Source organism: Rhea americana, unplaced genomic scaffold, assembly GCF_003343005.1.
Source record: "Rhea americana isolate MKP2758 unplaced genomic scaffold, rheAme1 scaffold_66, whole genome shotgun sequence".
Taxonomy (NCBI): Eukaryota; Metazoa; Chordata; class Aves; order Rheiformes; family Rheidae; genus Rhea; species Rhea americana.
The window spans coordinates 4,343,257-4,358,686 of NW_028186823.1; the positions used below are offsets into that span (position 1 = coordinate 4,343,257).

General features: G+C 40.4%; 1 protein-coding gene across 1 annotated transcript in view; it reads right to left on the bottom strand.

Moving 5' to 3' along the window:
* SLC9A4 (solute carrier family 9 member A4) overlaps window positions 1-15,430 on the bottom strand; it is a 34,812-nt gene that overhangs the window by 6,994 nt on the left and 12,388 nt on the right. The window contains exons 5-9 of the mRNA XM_085320774.1: window positions 13,109-13,311; window positions 11,864-11,950; window positions 10,479-10,549; window positions 8,002-8,163; window positions 1,010-1,106 (exon numbers count right to left, since the gene is read on the bottom strand). Of these exons, the coding sequence (XP_085176900.1) occupies window positions 1,010-1,106; window positions 8,002-8,163; window positions 10,479-10,549; window positions 11,864-11,950; window positions 13,109-13,311 (620 nt within the window). The remainder of the gene's footprint in view (window positions 1-1,009; window positions 1,107-8,001; window positions 8,164-10,478; window positions 10,550-11,863; window positions 11,951-13,108; window positions 13,312-15,430) is intronic.

Consider the following 15,430-nt stretch of genomic DNA (forward strand, 5'->3'; position numbering starts at 1 on the left):
AAAAAAAAGCCTGTAAAATGAAGCTCTAGAAGAAGGGGATTTTCTTTTCCTTTCTCCTCCTGTGGTGGAGGAATATAAACTGCAGCTCCCACAGAGAACGAGAATTCACCAGCCTGACTCTCAGCAGACTTTGGGCTATGCAAGGTTTACCGCCACCAGGCCTGCCACTTCCACAGAAAAGTTTCACTGTTAGTGGCCATCTGCCAGCCAGCCTACTGTCTCTGATGACTATGTCCGTCTGTCTCAATGAAATTCGAGCCCACTTGCACTGCAAATGCTACACATATGTGACCCATCCAGCTTCCTACACTTCTCAGGTCGTCTCCCTCAGACTCCAGGTCCCCGAGAGGCCAGGTCACACCAGCCCATTGCCATGCCGGCCAGTCTCACTGCCTGGAGCCTCCCAGCCACCCTGCTTCCAGCCAGCCCTTTCACCGAGATTACACAGGTCGCAGTCTTAAATGTCCTCTACGGATGGTTTGCTTTAGAAATGTTCCCGTGCCTGTTCCAGCAAATACCAGTATTAACCACCATATCAGCTGGATCACCWGAGTTGCCATAGGAATACCCTACCCATCAGCTCCTGCAGAAAGAGGTCACAAGCTGTGTGTGCCTAGAGGGAGAGGACCTGGAAAGTCGAACTAAGCCAGGGGTGTCTGGCAGCCTGTGAAGGGCCATTTCTGAGTCACAGGCAGCCATACAGTGAGGGAAGCCTGACCTCTAGAGCTCAGACCTGGATTTTCCTGTCTTTTCCCTCTGCTGTCAGGGTGAAAAGCTGAAGGAAAACCCTGCTTGCCTGTTCTTCATCAAGGAGTGAACTCAGAACCACAGGTCCTCCCCTGAGTGTCYCCTGGGTTGGAAGGGCTGTGGGCCCGGAGCCCACATTTCCCATCGGCATGACTCCCATCGGCCTGTTGCTACCGTCRGCCGTTGCTATGATGTGAAGGAGGGCAAACAGGAGCTTTCAGTCTATAAATACAGAGTGATAGCATGAAAGTTGCTTACACACCCTCTGCCGCACTTGGTAGAGATTATGTGCCAGGACATCTCTCATGGACTCCACCTCTGCAGGGGAGAGCCTATGTACTCGCCGATTTCTGCAGCTCCTGTAAATAAAAGAGAAGATTTAATACGATATTAACAAGTTGCTTAAACACTCTTCCTACCAAATGACATATGGTCTGCTTTTTATTCTAGGGCAGAAGGATATGAAGAGACTTTCACTGACCAGTGACAGCCTGAAATCATCCAAAGCTGAATGAAAACCGTCAGACCTTTTTTGCCCTTTCCCGGGTTTTATCATACTGGCTAGTCAGAAAGGGCTCTAAGCCATCATACAGCTCACAGCAGAAATCATTCTTTCTTTTAAAGAGCTCCATAAGGAAATTCAGTTTTAAGAATTAGACTAGGCAAGAAACATCTGTACGTTCAGGAACGCATTGCAAGTTTCCTCCCTTGCTTGAATATGTTCTCCAGCAAGGTCTAACAGGCTGGGCCTTACTGTCTTACTGTTTTTGAATTATTTGTGAAAGAGAAGAACATCCTTAATAAATAAACTATGTCCTCACTAACAATGACTGGAACGTTACTGTCCAGGAGACCTGCTCTGTGCAGAAGTGAATATATAGAGAGTTTCCTTGGAACTGAGTCTAGTTCTTCATTTAAATGAAAGGATTACCTAACAGATAGTAATCTTAGAATTTTTTTCAAACTAGGACAAGAAGTCCACAGTCATTTGTAACTGCCTGGCCCTTTCACTAACAAAACAATTGATGAAGGCTGCTGTGAAATGTTAACTAGATCTGCTGTATAAGTGAACCTGCATGAGAGTTAGTGTTCAGTTAAATTCCCAAGAAGAGAATGGGGAAATAGATAATGATCATGCAGGATGAATCACAGTCAGAGTTCATCTTGTTGGTTTTTTCCATTCTCTATTTTGCTTTCTTTTCTCTTTTTCTTTTTTACTGTAATTGTCAATCTTTCTTCTCAGCTAAGTGGTGTCCTTAAAGTAATGTCTGTAAATTATGTGATTACAGAATGGATTATTATCACTGTACAGTAATGCCAAAGCTTTGTATAAATTCATTGTTTATGCCTCTTAAATTAAAAAAAAAATCTTTTAATAGCAAAGGAAAGTAGATTCATACTAAACTATGATTATGCTGTAAACATAGAAAAAAATGGAATTTCACAATTACAGTTTATTTAACAAGATTACCACTATTTTATGCTGTAATCTAACAAGATCATCTTTAAAACTTGTAAGACAATCACGTACAGCTTGCAGTCTACATTCTACCGGCTCTTACCATCAACCAGATAGTGAACATTGGTAGGCTGGCCCTGTCCAAGATCCCTGGAATTCAAGAATTTTCATTCCTGAAATACTTCAAGGTTTCTGAATGTGTTTTCATTCTCTATCAGAACAAAACTGAAATCTGCCAAATTTTACATAAAGTAAGAAGAAAGAGAGAGTGAGCATGACGATAGGTTAAGGGATAGCACTAGCAGGCTAGAAGATAGCATTAGTGCTAGAATAGGGTTAAGCATACCCCTGGGATGTGAGAGACCCATAAGCAGACTGTTGCAATGAGATGAAGTGATATTCAGCAGACTGAAGAGACAGCTTCCTCCATCTGAGCCAAAGGGGTGAGCAGAACATCTACAAGATATCAGGTCATCTTTTTACTTTCCCAGCTGCAGACCTGACAATTCCATATACCTATAGAGGAGAAGCGGCCAGTTCTAATTCATTTAATGCTTATTGTTTAGCTCTTAAAGTGAGTTTAATGAAATTCCTTGAGTTTCAGCTCAGCTGAAGTAGAAGCAGAACAGATAGTGTGAGATGTAGTATGTAGAGATGCTGCGAGGAAGGCTAAGGCCCTGTTGGAACTGAGTCTGGCAAGGGATGTTAAGGACAACAGGAAGGGCTTCTTCAAATACATCAACAGCAAGAGGAGGACTAGGGAAAATGTGGGCCTGCTACTGAATGGGGCGGGGGCCCTGGTGACAAGGGATACAGAGAAGGCAGAATTACTGAAGGCCTTCTTTGCTTCAGTCTTCACTGCTAAGGGCAGCMCCCAGGAATCCTGCAGCCTGGATGTGAGGGAGAAAGTCCAAGAGAAGGGAAGACTTTCGTTTGATTGAGGAGGAAAGGATTAGAGACCTTCTGGGCAAGCCTGACATCCACAAATCAATTGGCCCAGATGGGATGCACCCACGGGTACTGAGGGAGCTGGCRGATGTTGTTGCCAGACCGCTCTCCATCATCTTTGAAAGGCCCGGGAGAACTGGAGAGGTGCCCGAGGACTAGAAGAAAGCCAGTGTCACTGCAGTCTTCAAAAAGGGCAAGAAGGAGGACCCAGGAAACTACAGGCCARTCAGCCTCACCTCCATCCCTGGAAAGGTGATGGAACAGTTCATCCTGGATGTCGTCTCCAGACGTATGGAGGAAAAGAAGGTGATCAGGAGTAGCCAGCATGGCCTCACCAAGGGGAAATCCTGCTTAAGCAACCTGATAGCCTTCTCTGATGGAASGACTGGCTGGGTAGATGAGGRGAGAGCAGTGGACRTTGTGTACCTTGACTTCARCAAGGCTTTTGACACCGTCTCCSATAACATCCTCCTGGATAAGCTGAGGAAGTGTGGGTTAGACGAGTGGACAGTGAGGAGGATTGAGAACTGGTTGAAAAGCAGAGCTCAGAGGGTTGTTATCGGTGGCACAGAGTTCCTGGAGGCCTGTGGCTAGTGGCGTCCCCCAGGGCTCAGTCCTGGGTCCCATCCTGTTCAACTTCTTCATCAATGACCTGGATGAGGGGATGGAGCACATCCTCAGCAAGTTTGCAGATGATGCCAAGCTGGGAGGAGTGGCTGACACACCTGAGGGCTGTGCTGCCATTCAGAGAGACCTGGACAGGCTGGAGATCTGGGCAGAGAGGAACCTCATGAGGTTCAACAAGGGCRAGYGCAGGGTTCTGCACCTAGGGAAAAATAACTCCATGCACCAGTACAAGGTGGGGRCTGACCTTCTGGAGAGCAGCTCTGCASAGAAAGACCTGGGAGTGCTGGTGGATGACAAGTTGACCATGAGACGGCAATGTGCCCGTGTGGCCAAGAAAGCCAACGGTCTCCTGGGGTGCACTGGGAAGAGTGTTGCCAGCAGGTGGAGGGAGGTGATCCTGCCCCTGTCCTCAGCCCTGGGGAGGCCTCATCTCGAGTACTGAACCCAGTTCTGGGCTCCCCAGGACAAGAGAGACATGGAGCTACTGGAGAGAGTCCAGCATAGGGCTACAAAGATGATCAGAGGGCTGGAGCATCTGCCCTATGAGGAACAGCTATGAGATCTGGGAAAAGACTGAGGGGGGATCTTATCAATGTGTAYAAGSACCTRAAGGGAGGGTGTCAAGRGGAYRGGGACAAACTCTTTTCAGTTGTCCCATGTGACAGGACAAGAGGCAATGGGCAGAAACTGAAGCACAGGAAGTTCTACCTGACCGTGAGGGGGAATTTCTTCMCTGTGAGAGTGACGGAGCACTGGCACAGGTTGCCCAGAGAGGTAGTGGAGTCTCCTTCTCTGGAGCTATTCAAGTCCCGCCTGGATGCAGCGCTGTCTGACCTGTTCTAGGTGACCCTGCTGAGCAGGGAGGTTGGACTAGATGATCTCCAGAGGTCCCTTCCAACCTTACTCATTCTATGATTCTATGAAGATAATCTGCATTTTTCTGAAGCATAAAAAGAATATATATTATTTTCATGGGATTAGATATTAACCTACCTAACTGATACACAGATATGGTAATAAAAATGTTGCTTTTACATTTACAACATACAACACATTAAAAAAAAAAGCTTTTCCAAAAAAGAAAAAAAAAAATGATATGTTACCAAACCCATAAAGCAATCCTTGCTGACACCATTCTTTTGTTCTTATTGAAACTTCCTGAATGTTAAGTACAAAGCACAGCGTGAGAAATATATTTGCAAAGAAAATACTGAGCTGATAATATGCTATGATAACTGACTATCTCTCTGTAGGGAGTACCATGACAATATCTCTTTCTTTTTAAGACTTAGATATAGTTAACATACAGTGTGGAAATACAATTCCTTATGAAAACCTTGTAAGGTTACTTTTTATATAAAATATTTCAAATTTTGAACTTTACCAACTCTCCACTAATCTTCACTAGTCCTATGAAGGAAGTAACTTTCATCAGATGTAGCCCTTGCACAACTGTATCATCATCAATAACAACACTGTATTTGATTCTGATCTTTTCTGTACTGATATATTCTAAGATTTACTCTTACCAAAGTCAGTACTGCAGCAATATGAAGCCATCATTAAGTAAGCTCATGGTCAAATCAGCCTCTCTCTCTCTCTAATGGGCATTTCTAAGGTATAGTTCCCAAAATACAAACACAGTTTTTACAATATCTGCTTGACTGTGCTTTTGCCTTTGAAATACTTATTYCTAAGGCTTGTATTCTCCAAACTGTTATAACTAACTGCTCTATTTTCATTCAGATGTAGATTCTTTGTTGCACAGTCCATGGACAAATTTCTCCAATCCACATTGGAAATGTTTAATGCACATTCAATACTCATTTCACCTGCAGGAATCTCACCAACATGAATTGAATTTCAGATTACAGATTGAATCCAGAGCAATTGAGATCTGCCTTGACTGGCATAGAATATTTCTTTACTAGTCCTTAAAGGCTGTAGAATTGATCAGAAGTGCTGATGAAAAAATATTCTCAGTAAAATGGCACTGTAAATATAGTTTTAAATAAAATACATCGGATTTTGATCTCAAATCTGAACTTTTAAGGATTGCTTGTTCATGGCCACATTTTTGTAGCCTCACTCAGGACAGTAACTTTAGATACAACCTATCTCAATGAAAGCCATAAAGTTGTTTATATATTCTTCCATTTTGAAACCTTTCACTCTTAAGCAGGCTCACTTGGTAGCTCAAGGGAGTGGAGATTTAGAACCACTGCATTGACTCAGATCGAAGATACAACCAGCTCATTATCCTGGCTCTGATAGTGTTCAACCATGGACACCTACTTAAGAACAGAATTAGGAAAATATGTATTTTCCTAAGTCACTCTCACAGCCTCCAAAGGTCGGGACATTTCTGAGCCACAGGGTGTACTTTGTATTTTAAGGTGTCTTTTTTTTTTTTTTTTTTTTTTTTTTTGGAAAGGTTCTCTCCTTAGTATTAGAGCACATCAGAGGCTGATGCACAGCAAAATTTAATTACAACCTGAGTACAGCTGGCAAAACTCACTCCATCATGTCATTGTTTACTTAGAATATTTTTTCAACCTAAATTCTCAGCTCAGGAGAGACTTTCTGAATTGTATTAAAGCAATTTGTCTTTTTTCTCCATATCTCTTTCAGGAAAAGAAGAGGAAAGTGGTTTATTTGTCACAGATTTTCTACCAACCTGGTACATTTGTACTTGGCTCAGATCAGTTAGGCGAATACAGCAGAAGGAAGCCTGACAAACACACAATCATTTTTAATATCATCCCATTCAGCAAAGAGTGATTTAGAAAGAAAATGCTAGGTCTTACACTGCATGCTAGTGTTAGTCTCCAACAAGCCAGTGAGTCTTGTCATGATGGAGACAAACAGCTTCAAGAGAGATTTTAATTTAATATCCAGTCATTATTTCTTTTTGAGATGTGATCTTTTAAACTTTCTAATATGGGGAGAGAGGACTATCAAAGAGAGAAAATATGCTGAGCCCTGCCAGAGGCTGCCTCAAAATAAAGAGGCTGAAGGCCTGCAGCAGCAGAGCAGCAGCAGCAACATCAGCTGGCAGGAGCCCAGGAAAGAGTCTGTGGGAGGTAAATGCCAAATTGCCTCCCTATAGCTAGGCATATGGCAGTATACAACCTCCAGCCAATGTGTTGCAGGTGGAAATAAATAGGTGCAGGGCAGTTACAGTGTGAAAGAGTGATGATTTTTTACAGAATCCTCTTTTACAGGGCAGTTCCCTCAGTGATGTCTTTGGAGATCCCACCAGTTTCCTCCCTAGCTCTGTCTAACACCAAGCTGCATTACTTTTTAGGACATTACCTATGCACATCTATAAGCAAGCTTCATCTCTCCATAAGAATTGAATAGRTAGTGCTCCCGCTGGGGGACAAGACGTAGAGGGGAGCAAGCCCAAGAGAGAGGGGACAGCTGGAGGAGACCCACTGTGTGTCGGACAACTCCATCAGAGGCCACCTGGCTACCAGGCATCATTCACAGACATATACCTTTGGAGAACTAACATTTGTCTCACACTACTCTGAAAAGTAGGCAACTATGCTGATGTGAAGTCTTCCTTATTTCCAACACTGAACATCTAGGGTCTGTTTCAGAAAGTTCTTTCTATTAACTCCTTCTGTCTTTTTATCCATTTTCTCTGCACCTGAGTTCTGGCCAAAGTTAGATGTGAAAACCTAAGTGTAAGAAAACAGATTGAGGAACTGCAAAATGAAATTGCAAAACTCTGGAAGGAAAACCATCCAAAGCATATATCAACTCAGATATTAAGACCCCAGATTTCTAATTGGAATAATGGAGTCAGGACCAAAGACCTTTATTCTAAACCTCTGTGTAGTTCTTTAAGCACCTAGCAGTGACAAGCAAAATCCACTGGCTAGAGAAGTGAGGAGAACGGGAGACTTGAATCACTGCTGTGACACAAAGCAGCCAGAGTAGATTCTGGGATGGACTCATGATTCCACTTTAGCACTGCCCATTATTGAAGAGAAACTTAATGAAAATGTCACATTTTTTAATTATCATTCGGTGAACAAAGATTCAAAGTAAACATATGATAAGTACCAAAGTGCCAGCACAAAATAACAACTCCTCATAACCCTCTAGATTTGTTGTGTCTCTACTGAAGTCATAAAATCCCTCAGATGTTTCCTCATTTTTGTTTCCTTCCCTCCTGTACCCTACTGTGCTCTGCAGAGGCTAATACTCACTGTGAAGAAACAGCAGATGCTGTTGAACTTATCATGCCACTTTCAGCCATCTCAATGGCCAGTTTTATTTCCAGCTTCTTGTACAATGACACAATGCTGGATTTGGTCTGGTGTTCCCGAATTAAGATTTTCTTCAGATACTTATTGTCAAACTTTTTAAATCTGCAAAGGAGACATTAAAACCAAAGAGTAAAGAAGAAATGTGTTTTTATACCTGTTKAATAAGCTCATCTTCATTCAAATGCACACATACATAATTCAGCAGTGWAAACTGATTCCAAATTGGAGACACCTCTGAACTCCAGAAGGCCTAGTAAACAGAAACCTTTAGGAGGACATTTGGTATGGTCTACTGGTCCACACAGATTGTAAAGCCCACTAGACAAAAGACAGAAACAAGCTGCAATCAGAGCAAAATAGAGGGCTGAGAGTGTGTTTTCAGATAACACTACCTCATTTATAAGAAAAGAATATGGCCAGTCTCCATGCTTTTGTACAAGTGTTGTATTCTAATAGGGCATAACAGCAGCAGCTGCACTTACAGTAATCCTGGCTTATTCAGCCAGCCACCAATAATGTTCTAAACGGCCCRGTAGTTACAGTAGTTTGGACCCATTATGTTGCTGATAATTTTGAATCCTGACAATTAGAGTGGAGAAAATATATTTCTTTGTATTCTGAATAACAGAAAATTTGAATGGACCTCAAAGTACTATGTGCATGCACGCTGCGGTTTATAAAATATCACTAATGTGTGACATAATTTGAATGCGAATGTATGTGTGTGTTTTGAAATAGGTATGTGTTTTCAGGCAGACAATTAGCAGAACAACAGCAGATCATCTTAGAAGTTTCTTCCAAAGGAGCAGTTTACCACAGCAAGGTAATGTGGTCCACAATGTTAGAAAAAGCATTACAGAGTTTATACACTTTTTCTTAACAAAGGCTTGTTTCTATACTTACTCTAATAGCATAGAGAGGTACCCAAATGTGTTCCCACTCGAAGCAGAGCTCTTTATGTTTTTCTAGGTAGCAGGAAGCTACTTCAAGTGTCATTTCACTTATAAAATTCATTTCAAAATACATATACCGAACATCTTTAAAATAACATAGAAATGAATGGGGAGTAGCTTTTAGAACAGCCTTCCTACATTAAATATTTTTATACACAGTATGGTCTTTTAATCTGCACCTGAACTGAAATACTACATTTATGACTGATTTAGACAAAATTCTCTTATTATAGCTGTATGTAGATGTGAGATAAGGTGAAATAATGTGTTTTATCTCTTTGAAACATAGAATGCAGCTATGTGATTGAAATCACTGCTCCAAGAAGAATTTGGTGAGCTTATTCACTGTGTAGACAGTTGTGTGGCCACGTGGATGCCTTAAAGCTATGTCCACTCTGCAAGAGCCTAAAGAACATTCAGCTTTTGGGTCCAGATATGTGCCCTTGCTACAGCTTTGCTCTCTATTGTGACAAGACTGGATGCAAAACAGTCACTTTCTTCCCATTCCTAAATTCTGATTTCCACAGGGAAAAACCCAGGCAAAAAGGGAGCTGCCACACAGTATCCCTTCACTGGATCACTGAGGTCCAATGCCAAGGGGTGAGCCAAAGTGCTCCTGCAYGGAAGTCTTGGTGTAGTCTGAAGGACTACTTCTATCCCACGGCATCAGAATATGGTGCTTGTGGAAAAGGAAGATCATTGTATCCTCATATACTGCCTTCAAATGCCAAGATGGTGGCCAAATGTTCACTGAGCACCCTTATGGAAAAAGGTGCAAAGCAAACAGCAACTCAGAACACCAAGTCTGTCCTGGACAATGCCTGGAAGATACATAGAGCTTCACAAAATCACCTCATCAAGCTTGCAGAAGACATAACACTAGTCCTGTACAGTTCCTGAATGAATACCATATTAAAAGTCATATTTGCTTAGGCTGATGGATATTTAAATCCAGCCATTCACTTCAGTATTATTTTAACTATGACTGAATGCAAAGATTTGTAAGGACAATTACTATTTAATCTATACTTACCAACAGGGGATCATTTTTGCCGTGGTGACTTACAATGAAGGAAAATGAAGCACTCCTTCCTTACATAGCTTCCATTCTAAATCTGAACCTAAAGGAGCATTGGCAATCTAAGATTTATGTCAAAGCTATGTTTACAGGCTGTTTACATGCCTGCAGCATGCATTTATGTGTTATGTTTTTCTTTCAGAAGGCCTACTTTCTCCTTGTTTGTGCGGAAGCAACTTAGCAAACAATGTACGGGCACTGCACTCCCAAGAGATAATGGTTGCTCAGGAGTTTACTTTTTAAAAAGAGATAAGACACGTCTTCAATACTGCATGCTATGTTAGCCTTATGGAGCACAAGATATATTTCCTATTCTATTTACCTATTACATTTTACATCATAGATAGCTTATTTTGTTATAGTAGGCTGCAATAGGAGATGCTTACTTATCTCTCAGTTGATAGTGACTCCAATGCCCACATATGTCTTCAATACCGGCCTTCAAGTGATCCATCAACTACAGAAACAAACATGGAAAGGTTTTGAGTGGCCATTATGAGAAAGTAACATCACCACAAATATGCAACTGTTAACAAGATTTTRAGATTTTTAAAAGAGATGGCAAGGGAGTTAATTCTGAAAACATCTACAGTTCTCTACAAATTCAAGCAAATATCTCACTTTTTGTTTTCTGTTTGCAGAGACCAAAAATTAAGTTCTTGCTTCTGTCAGCCAAATTTCCTCTYCCTATGTGCCACCTCCCTGAAAGGGGAGGGACACATGACCAGGTACCTCACTCCTTGATCCTTGCCTTGACCTCCACATGCCCCAGAGATTTTGAACATTGYCGTGAGACTAGTCAGTTTATCATTGATAACCAGTATTTTCAGTCTTCTCTTGTGTGTTTCCAGAGTTATTGAAACAGCTTGCCCAGTTGTTACATGCATATTGTTGGGCATGATGTTTTTAAACATAAATTCCTTTCAAAACAAAGTATAAAGGTTGAAATAGCAAGAATTAATTTAAAATGAAATTCAAAYCATTTGAGATGCCCTGATTTTTCTAAAGTCTCTGCATTTGCTTACTTTTAAGGTGCAATATTTCTGACTGTTTCAAATATTTCCTGTAATGGCAATGAAACAATTTAATATATATATATATTTAGAGTACTGCTAAGTCAGTTTGACTGTTATTCTGTTATTTTACGTATTGGTAATTTGAAAAGTTAAAGCAAATGTTTGAGAGAGAGACAAAGATAATTTCTCGGAAGAACTTGAAACTAAATTTGCAGGCCAGTGGTTCAGCTCACTCTGGTTATAATGCCTGATTTAAGGCTTTTCGGGTTTCAATGTGGCTAGAACCAGTCAAGGGACAACAACAAGGGAAGTTGACAAATACAGCTGGGAAGGATGATGAATGTGTTTTGTAAGCTCTTCTTTCAAGGTTCTGTGTTTCTGTGATGACGTGGTCACAAGTATCCAGATATAAGGGCTAGAATCTAACACCCTATTGTTGTTGCATCACTCAAGTCTTTGGAAAATGGTCTATTCTAGAGCTTTTAAAAATAGAACAGCTCCCACCCTGCTAAGCTCTGCTATGCCACAACAGTTATGGTACACTATCATAATATGACAATCTATGAATACAAATGAGATATCATATTCTAGAATATCATGCTTAAGATTTCCTCCAAATAGTCTTGAAAGTATTTGTTGTCTAAATCCACCAACTGCCAGTGCTACCGAATGTCTCGCTCTACCTAGCTACATTGGAACTGACACCTTTTCTCCTCTTTTTTCTAGAACACTAGCTACTGACACCAAAAACTTACTCGCACATGAATTTCTTCATTGATGGACTCCTTTTTATTGGTCTTTTTAACATCTAGATATCTGACCAATGGACCAATTGTGATTCCCTATATTTGGAAAAATGGGTGGAAATGTTAATTGTCCTTTAGGAAAAAAAACAGAAAGAAAGCAAAAGAATTTCATTTTAGGCAGTCAGGAAAGCTATGTCTTAGAAGAATGATCTGTCACCTGTGGGGAAAGCTACAGAAGAGGACTAAAAACCAAAAACTTTTGAAAAGTATGCATCAGGTTTTCTAATCAAAATTGCATTTATCAACGTGTGTTWACTATGTAAAGTAACTAACCCATTGATAACTTTCACCAAAACAACACTCATTTGAAAGAAAAATGTATCTTTAAGGGATTCTTACAATCTTGAAACCTCTTACTTCARCATTTTCAGAATGAAACATTTTATTTTTTCATTTTGAAACCATTTTTAGCTGCTGCCAATTCTATGTTGCATTACTGCAGAATCTAGCATTTAAAAAGTGCAAATAGAAACAAAATTGTTTATCTGAACCATTTTGAGTGGAATCTGAGTGCTTAACCACAACTGTATAGAGTCCCATTGACACCCTAGCCTATCTGAGATGTTTGTATAGAAAAATAGAGAAAATGTGATGCAAGTTGTCCAGAAAAATTCAGTTCCTCCTGGTACAGCAGGGTAAGCCGAGTAGAATAACCCAGAGCATTTGAAGTCACACTAGACATCTACTCTTACAAATCTAATTTGTTCTCTATATTTTTCTTTAATATTCTTTTACAAAGAAGGCTTTCAAAATGTTCCAGTCTGGTCCCAAGACAAATGAAGTCAAAAGTTCAAAATCCTATATAAGACAGAATTACTATTTTCTGCTCAGTTTTAGATATGACGCTAGTAAGGAAAGAGCTCTGCCTGTGTTGAAGTGTCAGGTTAAAATGCTTCTTATTTTGGAAGCATTAGGAAGTGCATGTGCAGTGAAAAGAAAAGATTTTGGATACAGTGGACCCTTTTCCCTGAATGCTTTATAAGACTTGAGTTTTCAACAGTTCTTCTGAAAAAGTTATTCAGTAACACCTACCTAAAAAACACTCAAAAGGTATATTATACAGTGCAGCGCTAAATCTGGCCATAAAATACAGTAGTTTGTCCTAGTTTAAGAATAAATTCCAGTGCAATCTTCACTATAAAGCTTTCAGTCATTTCTGTTATAAACAAATAATTTATTAAGGAATCCACTCACCTGGATGAACACAGTAAAGTATGTAACTACAAGTGTAGCAGTAATGAACAATTTTTTTCTAGGGAAGAGATTCGCTGGAAGCAAGAAYGCGAGAGAGAAGCTACTGGCTCCTCGAAGGCCACTGTAGGAAATAATGAGCTGGTCCTTGAAGGTGAAGGGATACGTTCGGAACTTGTTACTGATGTACAACAGCACAAATACACCTAGGTAGGAAAAAAAACTGTTATTAAGCAAGTTAAAAAGGAAAAATACTTAAAGCAAAGTAACATCCTGCCCCAGGAAGTTGTTGACAGGATTTTCTTTTCTTTTGGGGCATTTGTACCTTCTTTTTGACCAACTGACGGAAATATGAGAAAATGTTCTAGAAAAGAGTGTGTTTTCTAACTACTTTATGCTTTAAATTCACTGGAGTGATTTAGAAGTGAGATTAGAAGAAAAGATTTACTTTCTATATCTATGTTACACAGTTCTTCTCTGAAGTATTCTGGAGACAAGATAAACCACTACACGAGAGTTTTTCCTGCTCCTTCCCTTCCAGTGTTTCCTGCTTTCTGCACAGTATCTGCCCAAAGTATTGCTTCACCAACAAGTCCTGTGGATAGGTTCACTGCAAGGCGAAGAGTAATAGCATTTTAATTTTAATCCTCCGATTTATTCTCTCTCTAGTTTTCTATTTATTTCTCTGTTTCAATTTTTCTTTTAATAAAAGTTAAAATTAATGAAACACTCTGCGGATGTGTAAGGACTGCAGCTTCGCTTTATAGATACACTTAATGTTTTGCTTGATTTTCTCTTAATTGCCTGTATCTTCCATGAGACATATGTATCCTATGTTTCGTATGGAAATTGTTACAATACCAATGTAAATGCTGACAAATGCTGTTAATTACTGGCATTATTCTATATGTTAGTTATTGATAAACTCTGTGAATTATTATAGGTAAGGCTAGTAGCAATATCTAGTTATTTAGGTTGCTGGATGCTGCTTTATACAGGACCATTTTTTGTTACTTATATTAGACAGTAAYTACTCACACTGAAACTCTATAAACGAGGTGTCAGCTTCCAGCCAATTCTCTTTATTTGCTCAAGTTTCAGGCAAAATGATGCAATATTTTTTCAGAACAGATTTGAGGGAGAATATTCTGATCTTCCTCTGGAAAGCTCTAGCTCTCCCCTTGGTGTTGGAGAGAGAGACAGACATGTAGCAACAGAATGATTTTTTTTTTTTTTTTTTTTTGAGAAAGCATCTTTTCTATCCGTATTAGAAGGATATTCCAAAACAGCCTCCAAAGTTAGGCCATAAAAACTTAAAGGCTGTGCTTGACACAGTATAAAAAAGTAAAATACGTAACTATTTCCTCTTGCTGTGAAACCATCAGAATCACATCACTTCCACTGCTGAGTACTTGGGTTATCTCTGCGTAATAGGGCTGTTCAAAGGCAGGTACTTGAACCCTTCCAGGCCTCACAGAATGGTTGAGATTGGAAGAGACCTCTGGAGATCATCTAGTCCAACCTGCTTCTTCCTGCAGGGTCACATAGAGCAGATTGCCCAGGACCCTATCCAGAATGTCTCCAGTGATGGAGACTCAACAGCCTGAGTGGGCAGCCTGTTCCTTCACTTTCCTCTTGTTCCTATGACTAAATGCCCTCCTCCAGGGCTCCCAGGCTTGAAACTCAAAGGTCTTGAAACTACTATGTGCTTTGAGGACCAAGCCAGCCTCTTCCTCATGCTCTGTTATTCTGTTTGACAGAGGGATGAGCCACCTGAGAAGAGATTTGAGAAACAGCACCTTATTCTCAGCTGTCAGATGCCAGTACTTAGCTGGTCCCAAATTTTAGACTCTGAGTACTTAYGGCTGGAAGAGACCTATGGAGGTCATTTAGTCCAACCACCTACTCAGAATAGATCTGACTAGAACAGGTTGCTTGGGGTTGTCCATGCTGGAGAAATCCCAGTCTGACAGATTAGGGAGCAGGAGACCTTTGCAGGAATTGAGAGAGACAGTGTGTAGAAACARTGTAACTTCAGACAGGCAATATTTTCTAGTAGTTTAACACTTCAGAGACTGTGCTGACTTGTGAGGAGCAGTAACATGGCATGGTCAGCCAGGGTTGTGGTATAAGAAGTCATCTATCGGTATGTATATTCACCTTCACTCTTTTTCAATGCCTCATGCATTCCTGAACCCCACACCTTTAGTGTTATACTACAACAAGTGTGCTGATGTACATTAGCTAATTAGTAAGTTAATTACAATGTCTGATGAAATTATTATGAAGCCCACTTACCCAAGGGGATAGTTATAGATGTCAGCA